The 17,042-nt window shown below is 39.5% G+C and overlaps 1 protein-coding gene across 35 annotated transcripts in view; it reads right to left on the bottom strand.

Annotated features, from left to right (window-relative positions):
- BBX (BBX high mobility group box domain containing) overlaps positions 1–17,042 on the bottom strand; it is a 289,118-nt gene that overhangs the window by 64,430 nt on the left and 207,646 nt on the right. For all 35 annotated transcript variants that reach the window (XM_051819094.2, XM_051819093.2, XM_070072060.1 and 32 more), the window contains 2 exons: positions 3,495–3,575; positions 1,399–1,473 (listed from right to left, as the gene is read on the bottom strand). In XM_051819094.2, coding sequence (XP_051675054.1) covers positions 1,399–1,473; positions 3,495–3,575 — 156 coding nt within the window. The remainder of the gene's footprint in view (positions 1–1,398; positions 1,474–3,494; positions 3,576–17,042) is intronic.

The raw sequence follows: 17,042 nt of genomic DNA, 5'->3' as shown, positions 1-17,042 counted from the left end.
ATGGTAAGTAAATTCTGTTTTGAATGAAATGCTTCCAAAAAGATGGATGGGATTGGCTCACATGCCAACATTAAAAAATAAATCTAATCACCATGCCAAAATTCTCTTTTAACTCTCAAAAAAAATCATTAGTATCAAAAAAAATGAGTGTCAACAACTAGAGGAAAGCAAGAACATATTATTCAACAAAGCTATTTCCTCAGACAGTACAAATAACAGGCTATTTATCAGAATGGAAAATTATAATGAAATCTTAATTTATTCAGACTATCAAGCAAATTGTTCTTCATAAAATAACATTCTGTGTTTGGGTTACCAGGCTTATACAGTAGCCCTCAGCAGCTATAGCAAAACCTGTGGCGGAAAGCCTAACATCTCAGAAGTCCCACTGATGGGATAAAATCATCGTGGGTGACACAAGTGCTCCAAGAGGAACAGCATATATACTTTTTTAAATGCAAGAGCTGAAAGTAATTTTTTCTTCTTTTCAAAGTAAGATGCTAGGGTTCCTCCTGCCAAAAGGGTATCATTTTACATTTCATTTATGCAGCACTCTTTATTCAAATGAATCAAAGTGATTCAATATATCAATATTAAACAGAACAGCCCAGCTTGTCGTTTTCTCTCAATCCTAGAAGAAATTGCTTGGTTTATGATATGCATTTTTTTTTTGGAATTAATTCAATGAGAAAGGGGAAAAACCTAAAGTAGACAGCACCTTATTTTCAAAAACTGTATTCATTTTATATTTAGTCATATAGTGCTCATTAGATGGGAGCATATGGTTGAGGCCAAGGCTGTTGTGGAAAAATCAAGCATATCAGAGTTGCCTCTCCAGCAGACCAACCAAGAAAATACTCTCCAGTGTGTGCCTGCTCTCCAGCTGACAATCCAAAGAAATCTGAGATCTTGCAAAAGCTGACCTGACCTAAGCCTGGGATTAGACACTAATAAAAATATCGGCTGAAGCTCCATCACATCGAAAATCAAGTGCTGATGATTTAACAGGTCAAATTCACCACTGCATTTGCTGCGAGTTATTCATGAATGACAACATCTAATTTCACTATTGGAAAAATGTAATAAACTGGAATCCTCTGGCTTTCATGTTGACAGGTCTTCCAAGTTTTTAAAATACATTAAAAATGAGGTAAAATGAAATGAATTATCAGTGAGTTCCTATACTGAATGAACTCTTTAATGAACAGTAGGAAAATAAGCATAAAATCTGGAGCTAATCTGACAATGATTACACCAAAGACAGCAAAAGGCAATAAATACTGTCATATGTATTATATTAGTAATGGCAAGAGGCATCCAATGTACATGACACATTACTGTAATTCAATGTTTACTGAACCCAACAATTTTTCTGAGCCCAAAATAATGCAGCCATACCTCTGCAAACTGAAACAAGGCTGATGTTTGACACTGTTTTGTAGGAGTATCAGGATGAGAAGTACTTGAAGATATCTGAAAGGAGACAAGTAATTTTTAATGCACAAGGACATTTTCCCATACCAGACTTTGAGAGTTCGCCATATATTTCCGCTGTAGACACTGATGATTAAAAAGTAAGACATGAGTCATCACCCTCAATCTCTTTTAGAAGAACTGTAGAAATGATAAAGGAAGACAAAGGCCATGTTTCTAAAAACAGATGGTTGGACAGAACAAACAGGCAGAGTTTGGCTCATTTGCTATGTCCTTTATCAGTGTATCAGGCATGTATCAAAACACAGTAAAAGAGACCTGTTGAAATGAATTTCCTTATGTCAGTGAATTAAAAAAAAAAAACTCAAATGCTGGAGGCTGCGTGTCAGGTCTATCACTCTCCTCTACATCACTCCCTTCAAGCTGCTTTCTACTTCTAGGCAGCTGGGAAACACGGTGGGAGGAGCATATTGATGTGGGTCAGTCAGGGTACTGAGGCTAACTCTGAGCTCTGTCACTCACTAGCTATATCACCTTGGCAGCTAAGCTACACTTTCTGAGACTTATTTTTCCTAACTTTAAATTGATGATGCTAATAAGCCCAAAGTTTCATATAAAATTTTGAATATTTCATCACATGCTTAGATGTTGTGGGATTATTCATCAAGCATCTCTATTTTCAAAGTTTGGACCAACCTTATTTAACATGTCTGTAATTGCAGCTGAAACACTCTACTATATGAATTTTTTAAGGAAACAACATACAAAACAATGAGAATCTACAGCTGATCTCATATGAGGCAGAAAGAAAAGAGATAATAGATTATCATGTAAGCAAATATATAGCATTCTGGTGATATCACCAAGGCAGTTAGGCATTTTCTTAGCAACTCTTAAAGGAATGGACTAATATGCCACTATGAAAAGTCACTTTGCCAATGATATATTAAGAACCACCAGGAAGGGCAGAGAGGACAGATGTGAATCCAAAAATATCCCCCTGTACAAATCAATAGCATTATGGGCCATTACCAGGTAGGAAGACAGTAGCAGAGAAAGTCTACTGAAAGATAATTCAAAAGATCAAGGGAAGAAGACCAGGGGCTTGAAAGTTTAGAAAAAACTTAATCAATGAGAGCTCATATTGAGTTCTAGGGTAAATGAAGATATTTGGGGAAGCAATCTTAACTTAAAAGACTTCATATCAAGGATAATGTGTTTTTCTATATTATCTCTTTGAAGCAGTATCAAGAGGCGAAAGACAAAAGACTTTGATAACTTTGATAAAAAAACAAAAGTCTTTGATAACTCGCACTAAAATTTCAATTAAGCCAAAAGGAAAGTATATCCCCTTCAAAAGGAGGATTGGGATGCATAGGCATTGAGTCACGAATTGATCTGTCTACTGATTTGTCAAATCAACAGATTAAAAATGCCAAAGTTCTAATAACAACCCTCATACATTAAAAAAAAAAAATTTTATGTATCTATTTGAAAAAGCAACACAGAGATGGGATAAAAAAAAAAAAAAAGAGAGAGAGATCTTCCATCCAGTGGTTTACTCCCCAAACAACCGCAACAGTCATGGCTGAGCCAGGCTAAAATCAGGACACCAGAACTCCAGCCCAGTTTCCCCACAAAAGTGAGTGGTCAAAGTACATGGGTCATGTTCTACTGCCTTCCCAGGCACATTAGTAGGAATTTAGATCAGAAGTGGGGTAGCCATGACTAGAACAGCACTCTGATTTGGGCTGCTAGTGTCACAAGTGATGGCTTAAACTGCTGGGTCACAATGTGTGCCCTTACTATATTCTTAACCTTACTACTCATGAACAAAAAATAGTGGTGAGGTTTCAGTGTAGTAATATCTACTATGATACTGCTATTGCTTACTTAACACTCAGGAGTTCCAAAAATATCTTTTCCAAAAACTTCTCTGTTCCCATTTATGTCTAATTGGGCTGAGCAGAATTTTTTACTGCTTTCAAGTACTGTCATCAACCGAAATTTCAGATCAATTAAAATTTCCTCATTAATGAATATAAATTGCAACACATTACCTCAGCAAACTGAAACAATGGTGACTTCTGACGCAATTCAGGGGACTCTGAAATATCAGGCCTGCCAGTCCCAGAAGTTATCTGAAACAAGGAAAGATGGCATAAGGCATCATAGAGCAGTATCTGCAGACAAGAGAAAAGACAAATGATACCTAAAATGACACTATCTTGAGGAAAGAATGATGGTATTTCCCCTAATGTGAGGTCAACTCAAATTGTGACCAGAGAAACAGCTACTGTGCAAAGTCTGGAGAAGATGGATAGCACACACAATTCAGAGAGGTCAATATTCACCTAAGCGGAAGTCACACAGAGATGCCCATTTAATCTCTTGGCTTTCTGCTACCAGATCAAAAAAACCACACCCACTTCTTTCATGTTTTGTGCTTCTTGAATATTTCATATTACCTGACTTCAAGAAAACACAACTAAGATCTGATTATGTAAATCTTCTGGGAAAACAAAGCTAAAGTCAAATTCCTGTTTTCCAGGGTTTTCAGGTGTTCATATACAAGTCTCCCTCTTAGAAAGGTTAGTATTTACCTAAGAGACATTTCCTTTATATTCTCTTTTGTACTACATAGTAGTAGGTAGTGTTCTGCTATCTTCCTTTGTTATTTTCATGATTGACAACAGGTACAGAAACATTACTTTAAGAAATTTCTTCTAATCAAGTTTTCTTCTCGGGATATATGTTTCCTCTTTCATCTCCATTCTAAAAACCGTCCACTTCTGCATTTAGGTGATATCATCACTTAGGTAGCTACCTGTAATTCAAATGTCTCTTCTTTAGGATTTAGTTATTTATTTTGAAGGTCAGAGTTAGAGAGAGAGAGGGATACACACACACACACACAGGGAGAGAGAGAGAGAGAGAGAGAGAGAGAGAGAGAGAGAGAGAGAGAGAGAGAGAGAGAGAATTTTCCATTCATTGGTTCATTCCTCTAGATGACCTCAATGGCCAACACTGGGCCAGGCTGAAGCCAGGAGCCAGGAGCTTCACCCGGGTCTCCCATCTGGGTGGCAGGAACCCAAACACGTGGGCCCTCTTCCACTGGTGTTCCCAATGCAATTATCAGGGAGCTGGATTGGAAGTGGAGCAGCTGGGGCATGATGGCATGCAGAAGGCAGCTTTACCTGCTACGCCACAATGCTGGCCCCAATCTTTTTTTTCAAAGTTGGAGAACTTGGGACCAGAAGTAAATGACACTTTCCTTCCCCAACATTCAATAATCCTCTTATTCTTTAGATAGCACTTGTCACCACAGTATTTGTCTATTGTACATCTTTTTTCCCAGAGGTTTGCTTAATTCATTATCCCCAGCACTGCCAAGATATTTTGTAGATATTCCACAAGTATTTGTTGAATTAGCTAATGTAAGTTGAGAACAGGTCTTCCAAATCTCACACCAGTGTGTACCCTCCCTGCTTTCCTGTAAGTTGGCATTAAGGAACCTAGAGGAAAAAAATTATCTTTCCTTTAAAGGGAAAATAGTTTTAAATAACTTGTTTCCTGACTACAAAATAATCCAAATTCACCATTAAAAACCTGGAAAAATTAAAAAAAAAAAAAAACAAAAACAGGGATGGGTGTTAAGCTTAGCAATTAAGGTGCTGCTTAAGACCAATTAGAAAACATTCCAGGCCGGCACCGCGGCTCACTAGGCTAATCCTCCGCCTCTTGGCACCGGCACACCGAGTTCTAGTCCCGGTCGGGGCGCAGGATTCTGTCCCGGTTGCCCTTCTTCCAGGCCAGCTCTCTGCTGTGGCCAGGGAGTGCAGTGGAGGATGGCCCAAGTGCTTGGGCCCTGCACCCCATGGGAGACCAGGAAAAGCACCTGGCTCCTGCCTTTGGATCAGTGCAGTGCGCCGGCCGCAGCGCGCCAGCCGTGGCGGCCATTGGAGGGTGAACCAATGGCAAAAGGAAGACCTTTCTTTCCGTCTCTCTCTCTCACTGTCCACTCTGCCTGTCAAAAAAAAGAAATTCCACTTCCATACTGGGGTGCCTGAGTTCAAGTCCTGGCAGTGATCCCGATTCCAGCTTCTTGGTAATAAACAACTTGGGAAACAGTAGATGACAGCTCAAATAATTGGGTACTCGAGTACCCGGCTTCCAGCCTAGCCCAGCCTCTGCTCTTGTCGGCATCTGAGGAGTGAACCAGTAGAAAAGAGAATGCACGCTCTCTCTTAAAAAAAATTAAATATTTTGACTGGAAGAAAGAAAAATGGAGAAGAAAAATCACTAATCATGTTATTTCCCAAAGATAATCATGGTTAATATGAGGTGCCTCAAAAGGTTCACAGGAAAGGAGAATTAAAAGGTAAGTTTATATCGGAGCAAAAATTTTTAAAGAGTTTTTTAGTGAAAATAAGATTCTATACTAAAGTTATAGAATGTTGTTTTTAAACTTAACAGTAATGTTTCTGTGTTATTAAAGCTTTTCCATTGTAATTTTAATGGCTGCATGTAATTATATTAGATGGTTAAGTCCCAAGGAAAGAGCTGCCAGTCACCCAGATTACGCTCCTTTAAATAGTTCTCACTGAGCCTGAGTTTCTAACAGTGTGACGGGCCATGAGGCAGGAGCAAGCATTTGAAATTTTAATGGTCACCTCTGGATTTTAAAGAGTAATGGCCATCTTTTCCCAGTGATAAACACCATAGAGGAGGTACAGTATCTTTAATTAATTTACCACCTGTGCTTTCACTGCCAAGCCTGAATCCCTTTTATTTTCACTTAACTTTTTGGTCTATTGTGCCAAATGTCCTACCAAGGAGACACAAAATATGCTGAAAAGAAATCAACAAATCCTGAAATTAGTAGCCACAAAGGATTAGGAATTCCATTTTAGAAAGAATACATGAACAAAATGTATTTTTATAATTTACAAATAAGTTTTAAAAGTGAAAATTTCCTTGGATTATGAAGAAATCTTACATGTTTGGCTCCTAGATATTGCAGAAAATAATAGTGGCCGGCAATGTGGCATAGTAGATTATGCCACCCTCTGCAGTACCAGCATTCCATATGGGCACTGGTTTGAGTCCTGGCTGCTCCATTTTCCATCCAGCTCCCTGCTAATATGCCTGGAAAAGCAGCAGAAAATGGCCCAAATATTTAGGCCTCTGCACACATGTGGGAGATCTAGAAGCTGCAGGCTCCTTTTTTTTTTTTTTTTTTTTTTTTTTTTTTTTTTTTTTTTTTTTTTACAGGCAGAGTGGACAGTGAGAGAGAGAGAGACAGAGAGAAAGGTCTTCCTTTTTCCCCATTGGCTCACCCCCCAAATGGCCGCTACGGCTGGCGCACTGCGCCAATCCGAAGCCAGGTGCTTCCTCCTAGTCTCCCACGTGGGTGCAGGGCCCAAGGACTTGGGCCATCCTCCACTGCACTCCCTGGCCACAGCAGAGAGCTGGCCTGGAAGAGGGGCAACCGGGACAGAATCCAGCGCCCCGACCGGGACTAGAACCCGGTGTGCCGGCACCGCAAGGCGGAGGATTAGCCTAGTGAGCTGCAGCACCGGCACAAGGCTCCTGTCTTCAGCCTGGCTGAGCCCTGGCTGTTGTGGCCTTTGGGGAGTAAAACAGTGGATGGAGGATTTCGCTCTCTCTCTCTCTTTTTTTTTCTCTGTAACTCTGCCTTTCAAATAAATAAATAAATCTTTTAAAAAATAAAAATTTCATTTAAAATCCAGTTAAGAATTAAATGTTTTTATAAAACTTTAATAAAAAAGGCAGTATATGTGACAGACATCTAAAAAAGATCATTGGAATTAAATATATTACCTATTAGGATAGCTACATTGTATAGACTCTAACTTATATTCTTATTTTAGATACATGACCTATGAGAAACAGTTACCATTTATGAAGAGGCAAGTTGCTTTAAAGCTTAGCGCTCAGCCTGCGCTGCAGCTCACTTGGCTAATCCTCCGCCTGTGGTGCCAGCACCCCGGGGTTCTAGTCCTGGTTAGGGCGCCAGATTCTGTCCTGGTTGTTCCTCTTCCAGTCCAGCTCTCTGCTGTGGCCAGGGAAGGCAGTGGAGGATGGCCCAAGTCCTTGGGCCCTGTACCCGCATGGGAGACCAGGAGGAAGCACCTGGCTTCGGATTGGTGCAGTGCGCCAGCCGTAGCGGCCATTTGGGGGGTGAGCCAATGGGGAAAAAGGAAGACCTTTCTCTCTCTCTCTCTCTCTCTCTCACTAACTCTGTCTGTCAAAAAAAAAAAAAAAAAAAAAGCTTAGTGCTCAATTAACTCTAAGAAAACTCAACATTTTTTTTTAAAGTGTACTTTACCAATTATTTGGTGACAACCACATATAAAATCACAAAGTTTAAAAGTTAAATGAACTTTGCAAACTTGTAGGATGGATTATCTCAAATTTTTCTGAGTGGCAAATTCAGATATACATAATTAGTCAAGTCATCTCTAATCCTGCATATGGTCTGTCTACTATACTATGCAATCAAAGAAATCTAGGCATGTTGTTGTGCTCACCATGAACTTGACACAGAGTAGGTGTATAATGATTATCTGCTGACTAACTTGATTCTCTGTCTATGTGAATATGAAGAATCTCCAACAACCCAGCCAGAAAGTACAACAAAGGCTGTCCAATGGCTAACATAGTAATGGAATTTATTTTGCACTGGTGGACCATGTTCTCTCTCAAAATACAATTACTCTTACTTTAAAGCATTGTGGACCTAACATATATCTTCAGTGTTGTATAAATGAAACAACACAAAAACAAAGGAGCAAGAAGAACTGGCTGTGCTATGTAGTTACCTGAGTTGTTTACCTGGTTCTTCAATGCATAGCATAGAAGCAGCAAATCAGAATGGGCTGGGAGTAGAGACAAGCAAAAGGAAGAGGATTGTGAAAGGAAGAAACAATGCCAGCAGCAAGGTTAGACAGAGGAAGAAGATAGAAAAATTGTAAAGAACACACACAAATGTTTCATAAAGCACTGTAGGCTATCTATAATAAATCAAAATAGCACCAAAAAAAATCTCAACTCAACAGAGTAATTAATATTTATAACTATGATTCTAAGTTGGCAAGATAAGGTAAATAAAAGGTAAATTCTTTATTAAGAAGGCAGAAATGGTTGTGACACATGTTAGATATATTTCTATGTAAAATATCAAAATATAAGAATGGTTCAATGATGTGGCAAATATATATATATATATATATGATAAAACAAAAAAGTGTGTAAATTAGCATAAACATTGCTAAACACACACTTATTAAAGAAATAATTTAGAGAGGGAAAAAAAAGATACCAAATAAGCAGTGGCTGAATAAAGGGAAAAGAAAAATCCAAGAAGCTGTTTCTAGAAAAAGTCTCTGAATTAATCTATAAAGCCACTAGGTGTTGCTCTATGCCCAAAAAAGAAAATAACTAAAGGGCTCTTTTTTTTTTTTTCTAATCACATAGTCAACTTCCCTTAAATTCAATTTTTCCTTTGATTTTGCTATAGTTCTCAATAACCAAGCAAGGGGAAAGATTAGTATAATTAAGAATTATGACAAAGTAGTTATTTCTTTCCACAGGAGCAATTCGGATAGTGAGAATTACAGACACAGAAAAGTGAACCAGTCTCCTGATCTGAACAAGATCAAGGCAGTTACGCTCTTTCAGTGGCTTGGAAAGTTAAGTATTATCAAGAATCTATTCCTACCTTGCAAGGCACAGGACCATAGTGACGCATTGCTGGCACTGTGATGAATACAATGATCAACTGGAAAGGCACATGCATTGTGTAGCTAAGCCTAAGATTCCTACCCTTGCTAATTCAAACTTTTATTGATTACCTGCAATAAATACTCAATGAGCATTTAATATGTGCCAGCACATGGACCCTGATTTCAAGAAGCTTAGATTCTACTTGTATCCAGGACATGCTTGAAAATGAAATGATGACTAAAATAATGCACCAGACCCTTAAGCTGCTTGCAATTCAAGTGTAAGGGACAGCTATACATAAGAGTGCTATGTGCACAATGGTGGAATGTGACAGGCCCCCTGGAGAAGAGAGAACCAGCCTTTATTCTGTCACAGAAGGTAGTGAGGCAGTGTCTGAAATATGTCTAGAAGGAAGAACTGCTCTTACAAGAAGTGTGAAAATGGTGTAGCAGGTAGGAAAGTGAAGAGGCAAGAAAGTACTTTGTGTATCTGAGAACCAGCAGCTTTCCCAATGTGGGTGAAACATGAGATGTACAAGAGTATAGTGGAAGATAATCGGACTGAGAGAAATCTGAATTCTATGTTCTGAAGTTTGAAAATGAGGCTGGAGGAAATGGGGAGTCAGCCATGGTTTTTACTCAGAGGAAGAGCATGATGAGAGATGTGTGGTTCAGTAATTCTGTCAGTAGTGTGAGGATGGCGTTGGCTGAGGAGTGAATGGAGGCAGGAGGTCAATTAGCAGGTTAGGGAAGTAAGTCAGCTGATACATGGGGCCCCATTAAATCAGGGATACACCAATCCTCAGTAATTGTCTGGAAGGATGTCAGGGTTGAGGGAGAAGGGGCGGATCATGCCAGTGTTTCTAAGGTCAATTGAACCCTTTCACTGGAAATGGGCATTTGAGAGGAGGGCAGCTTGCTCGGGACAGGATAGATCTTTTATGAGAAGAGAAGAGTTGAGGGCATAGGATTTCATCTGAAAGCTAAAGGAGCCCTGGGTTCCAAAGCACCATCCTGGGCTACCAGTGCATCCTACATCTGAAAAGAGCAGTGGGTTGCATGGAGGGTACAACCAGACAGCACCACAGAGCTGAGTGATCCCCACACTGGAATACATGCCCAGTCATGAGGTGAAGGAAGAGTACCACCTGCTGTTAACTCAAGACATCAGTTCTGACCTCACTCTATACTAAGGTTCTCTTGTTTCATTCTGTGTGACATAGCATAGTGCTCATAAGGGGTCCAGAACAGACTCCAGGCAACTCTACAAACAACTGCAGTAGCAGCTAAGACAACTAAGACAGAAAGAAAGCATCTTTCTGCCCCAGTTCCCATATTTGAGAAAGTAGCTAACAATGCTACTCTGCCGTCTTCACAGGACACTGTGAGAACAGAATGCAATAATATACTGAAGATTCTCTCAACAGTAACACTCTTCTCTTGGGAAGGATGCCTCTTTTTTTGTCGTTGTTGTTCTCTATCCTCATCTTTCTATCCCAGTTCTCTGCCTGCCCCCTTCCACAGTGCTCCTTCCCTTCATCTCCCAGAGACCAAGAAATCCATGGGAGCTCATCAGTGCACCCTGGAAAACCACTGAGGACGTAACAGCAGGTGTCAGTCAGGCTGGGTGCAAGGACCCGATTATCCCTGCTTTGAGCCCAACAGATGTAAAAGGCTGGATTCTTAGGCTGGAAGGGCAGTTCTGTCCAAACAGGCAGCAAACAGTGATACAAAAGGGTGAGTTATTTCCCCTAAGAAAGCTCAAAGATCCTATTTCTCTTTACAGTGTAATTTTTAATATAGCATATTTAATATATATTTATTTATACTATATTTAATATAGTATATTTCCTCACAAAATGTGTTTAAATGCTGTAAAACCTGGGGCAGGCATTCAGTCTAAATGTTGATTCCCATGTCCCACATCATAGTGCTTGGGTTTAATTCCTGGCTGTAGCTCCTGACTCCAGCTTCCTGCTGGTGCAGACTCTGGGAGGTAGCAGTGATGGTTTATGTGACTGAGGTCCTCCACCCACATGGGAGACCCAGCTAGATTTCCAGCTCTTGGCCTTAGCTCTCGCCTGGTCCAAGCTCTTGTGGGCATCTGGAGAGTGAACCAGTGGATAGGAGTTCTTTCTGTCTGTCACTGTTTCTCTGCCTCTCCCATCTTAAAGAAAAGCTATAAAACTGAGAAGGGGACAAAAGCTTTGATGTGGGTAGGGGTAGGAGTTAGGAACAAGCAGACTGGACTTCAGCGGATTTAAGTATCTTGAAATAGTCAAATATAGTAGGCTAAGAGAGGCATTATCAAATGAACTCCAATATATAACAGGTAGGAAAATAATTTTTGCCATTTTACTGATGTCAAAAATTGTGACAGAGACAGGTAAAATCTTCAATTTTCTCTAAATCTGTATATGTTTTAAATTTAAAACCCGGGGTTTAAAATGTGGGTGTAATCATTTGTTCATTTGATAAGTATTATTACCACCTACTGTCTTCTATCTCGGTGTTTTGTCTATCTCATCATTTAACAGAAAATACGTAGGTTTAAATACTAGTGTCCTGACTTCCTCCACCTTGGAGAAGTTTTTCCAGCTCTCTAGCCTTGTTTCTTCATTTCTGAAATGAGGACATCAATAAAGTGACACATGGGGTTCTTGGTAGGATGAAATGAAGTCATCAGTGTAAAGCCCTCAGCACAGTCTCTACCCTAGAAAGCACATAGAAAATGCCTGTGGTGGCTGTTACTGATCTCAGCAGGGTGCAGCAACGGATGCCATGAGAAAAGTGGGCAGAGTTGATGAAGGTGACAAATGCATCACAGAGTCCCCTGTGTACTACACAAAGACTGAAGCTCATCCTCCTAGGTTTGAATCTCACTTCTGACACTTCATAGTGGCACTTTCATGAGCAAAAATTTAATCCTTTTCTGTCTCTGATTCCTTTCCTAATGGTTTAATACTTACCTACAAGGTAAGTAATACATACAGGATTGTTCTGTGGATTAAGAGTTACTCTTACACAAAATACTGAAGAACAGTACCTTGAATGCAAACAGTGCTCAATAAATGTTAGTTGTTGGAATAACTATACTGCAGGTAAGACAGGAGCTTTGTACCCTTTAAATTGTGTCATTGTTCCTGACTCTAACTTGCTTAAAATCTTCTGGAGATAGTCCCAAAGGGACAAATACCATATGTTCTCCCTGATCGGTGACGACTGACTGAACACCAAGAGGGAAACCTGTTGGAGTGAGGTGGACACTATGGGAAACGGTGGCTTGATCAGCATAGCCCTGACTGTTAATGAACAACTTAATACATTATCCCTCTTAGTAGTTTTTTTATCTGTTCTACTTAATATGACTGGTTTAGATCTGTAATTGATGCACCGTTATTCTTAAGTGTTGAAAATTAACTGAAATGTGATCCCTGTTGAACATGGTGGTGGGAATGGGAGAGGGAAGAGATGTATAATTTGGGACATGCTCAGGCTGACTTGCCCCAAGTGGTGGAGTTGGAAGCATACCAGGGGATTCCAATTCAATCCTATCGAGGTGGCATGTACCAATGCCATCTCACTGTTCCAGGTGATCAGTTTCAGTTCACAGTTGGTCATGGTGGAGGGACTGGGAGTCAAAGGGAGCACATAGACAAGTCTAGTACCTGCTAACGCTAACCGATGGAGGAAATAAAGGGGAGAGTGATCCAACATGGGAAGTGAGATACTCAGCAGACTCATAGAATGGCAGATGTCCTAAATAGCACTCTGGCCTCAGAATCAGCCCTAAAGGCATTCGGAGCTGGCTGAAAAGCCCATGAGAGTATTTCAGGCATGGAAAGCCAAGACACTCTGGCAAAAGATCTCTGCGAGTGAGATCCCAGTGGAAAGAACAGGTCTTCAAAGAAGGAGGTACCTTTCTCTGAAGGGAGGAGAGAACCTCCACTTTGACTATGACCTTGTCTAAACAAGATAAGAGTCGGAGAACTCAGAGGGCTTCCATAGCCTTGGAAACTCATGACTGGAGCATAGGGAGATTACTGATGCCATAGACAGGAGTGTCAATTGGTAAAGTCAACAACAGGAGTCACTGTGCACTTACTCCTCATGTAGGATCTCTATCCTTAATGTGCTGTACATTGAGATTTAATGCTATAACGAGTACTCAAACAATATATTTCACTTTGTGTTTCTATGGGGGTGCAAACTGTTGAAATCCTTAATGCATACTAAACTGATCCTCTGTAAAAAAAAAAAAAAAAAAGAAAAAAAAGAAAAAAAAAGAAATTATCAATTCCCAACTTGACTCTCACTGGGATTAAACATGACAATAGGTCTGCTCTGATTTCATCATCATTTAAAAAAAATCATCTATTATTTTTCACTTTATGTTTCTGTGTGGGAGCAAACTGTTGAAATCCATACTTGATGTATACTAAGCTGATCTTCTGTATATTAAGATAATCAAAAATGAATCTTGATGTGAATGGAAGGAGAGAGGGAGTGGGAAAGGGGAGGGTTGTGGGTGGGAGGGACGGTATGGGGGGGAAGCCATTGTAATCCATAAGTCGTACTTTGGAAATTTATATGCATTATATAAAAGTTTAAAAAAAAATGGGGAAGGGCATCCCATGTTCATGATCAGAAGGCTTAACGGTGGTAAAATGTCAATGGTTTTGCTTTTTGGAGAAACAGTGTAATCCATCCTAAAATTCATGTGGAGTCTCAAGGGACCCCAGATAATACAAAGTAAACCTGACAATAAAAAAAAAAAAAATCTTCTGGATATAATACTTACACATAGTATGGTAAGAAAAAATTTTTAAAATAAGATCTTTACCATTGAGTTTATAATAAAGTATAAAACTAAAAATATCTAAGTGCTAGAACATATAATACTAATAGTAAGGGTTGTAAGGGATTAGGAAGAGCAGGATTCTAACTTAGCTGAAGAAATTATGAAGTGTTGCCTGGAGAAGGCAAAGGAGCGATAGTACAAATAAAACAAAACAGAGGCCATCGTTGTGGTGTAGAGGGAAAAGCCGCCACCTGTCACGCCAGCATCCCATATCAGTGCTGGTCTAAGACCCAGCTGCTCTACTTCTGATCCAGCTCCCTGGTAACATACCAAGGAAAGCAGCAGAGGATGGCCCAGGTGCTTGGGCCCCTGCACACATGCAGGAGACCCAGAAGCTCTGGGTTCATGGCTTTGGCCTGGCATGGCCCCCGCTATTGCCACCATTTGAGGAGTGAATCAGCAGATGGACAATCTCTCCCCCCTTCTCTGTCTGTAACTCTATCATTCAAATAAATTAAAAATACATATTTAATATATAAAAATTATTTTTAAATTTCACTCATATAGAAATTTAGATACATGTGATCTAAAATTTTTAAATGGCAGATAATAGTCAACAAGTGAAAATCAGAGATTCTTCTTGAAGCTTTAAGTTCACTTACAGGAGTTAAGATCTCTAAAAACTGGAATCTTAAGACAGAATCAGCTGCATGGGCATATACTTGTGTCTTATTTGTTTCCTGACATGCCTTGTACACAGAAGGCACGCAAATACTTTCCAAATGATCAAGTGCAGGAAAAGATGGTATGCAGTTCTGCCTGTGCAATTACACAACATGCCCTTTAATGGTCTTAAAGGAAGTGTGCCATTATCCGCTGACATCTTCTCCACTAACTGTGAAGCTAACTCAGCTACTTTGCTGAAGCTATATTTTCAGTATTGATTTCTCCAGGTATGAAAAAGTCGTTCCCTTCTTGAGCACCTTGCAACAAAGAGAATAAATTATAACTGTAATTTCCTACAAGGTTTCAATGGACAAGGAAGTCAGTGTGTGTGTGTGTGTGTGTGTGTGTGTGTGTACGAGTGCACGTGCTGCTAAAGCACATTACAGCCTGTGGGAGTAATGCCTGATATAATTGAAGCTTTCGAGTATGAAACGCCTAGAATAACTTATGGTAATAATGCTAATATACCTGCAAGAATTCTTTCCAAGAGAATTAAAAATGCCTTACAGGTTTTATTTAATTAATGTTCATAGTAGTCTGGGAGTTAGAAGCAAGCAGGTATTATTATTAACTCTATTTCCTAGGATAGAGGGCAAACAAAAAATAGCTCAGTCAGAACTTTCCCACTGTTATTTGTTGATTCCACAAGAGAGCCAGGCATTCTAAAATCACAGACCCAAAGCCTAAAGTACTTGCCATTCATCTGAAACTATAGCTTCCCATAGTCATTCACCTAATAGAAATTGATGCTTTTAAAGCTTGTTATCAGCCTGACTACTCTGCCTAACTTCTAATTTTCCATGTCCCCCAATTAGCCTCCTTCTGTTGCAGCCAAGATGACTTTCTGTTGTTCACTTAGGTTTAACACTAAATGCCATCTTTTCAAGATTAACCCAAGGCTTTCTATACATTATATGCTGAGTACCTGTCCCTTCCACATCTTCTCAATTGTTACCTCCCTGCCTTCATCTTACAAATATAATTTAGATTCACATTTTTACTAAAGTAAGTAACAAGTGTAACAGATAATATTTTGTCCTGGAGATGATGGCTAGTAATTCAGATAAAGTTTTTCCACTTTATTCGTTGTATTTTCTTCTTTAAGTAATTCCCTGATATGAAATACAAGGGTATAACTAACTGCCTTCACTTCAGTTCTTCCTAGAGTTTGTGGGTGATGAAAACATTATCAGTTATAGTATATTTTTTTGTTTCAGGTTCCTTTAAAAAAAAAAGACATCCATTCATATCTCTGGACATTGAGACTGGTTTTCACCTCCTCTGTAGCTCCCTGCCAGTCCATATTCATCTGACACATATTTGATTGATTAAACAGCTTTTAGATTTCTGACTTAACCCCATAGCAGTAAAGGATAGAGAAAGCAGTGTTATCGATGGCTATGTAATTACAGCATATTATTTATTTCCTAATGAGATTTCTATGTTTATATTTTACTGGCGCTCAGCTGATTCACTTAGTTTGCCACATTTGAGTCAGGGTCCTCTCCTTTATGTCTCTTGCCCAATCCATCAATTTTGTTTCCTCAATGAATAATTTTGTACCAACAAACACTGAATTTTAAAATCTAAAATAGTTCTGCATTTCAATGTACTTTGGGATAAAGAAAATACATAGTTGATTATTTGTATGAAAAATAAAAGACCCAAAGCAATCAATCTATAAATCAAAATGATCTTCTACAGACTTTTTTTTTTTTTTTTGTGAGATTAAGTCTCAGGCAGAATGAACAGGGAAACCTCCTCTCTTTATGAATAATATTTCTGGAGCTGGCACTGCGGAGCAGTGGGTTAAGCTGCAGTCTGCAGTGCCAGCACCCCAGGTAGGCTCCAGTTCCAGTCCTGGCAACTCCACTTCTGTCCAGCTCCCTGCTAGTGGCCTGGGAAATCAAAGAGGATGGTCCAAGTGTTTGGGGCCCTGTACCCATGTGGGAAACCAGGAAGAAGTTCCTGGTTCCTGGCTTTGGCCTGGCCCAACCCTGGTCATTGTGGCCATCTGGGGAGTGAATTGGCAAGTGGAAGATTACTCTGTTGTCTCTTCTTTCTCTCTGTAATTCTGCCTTTCCAATAAATATATACATCCTTTTTAAAAGAATAATAATATTGCAGAATAAGAATTCTGTCATGGCATGTATCCATTATGACTGGATCTTTTCTCTGGCAGAAATTTTTTAGAATGTCACTTTGACTGGTCACACCTTCTAATATCAATAGACTTCACAGTAATTATTCCAAATGTTGGAAAGGTGAAATTTCTGTGCCTCTCTCGTCTCCTTGTCCTGTTAATTGTTAGGAAAACATAAGTACACATTAAT

This window comes from Oryctolagus cuniculus, chromosome 4 (genome assembly GCF_964237555.1).
Source record: "Oryctolagus cuniculus chromosome 4, mOryCun1.1, whole genome shotgun sequence".
Classification (NCBI taxonomy): domain Eukaryota; kingdom Metazoa; phylum Chordata; class Mammalia; order Lagomorpha; family Leporidae; genus Oryctolagus; species Oryctolagus cuniculus.
This window is presented reverse-complemented; position numbering and strand designations above follow the sequence as displayed.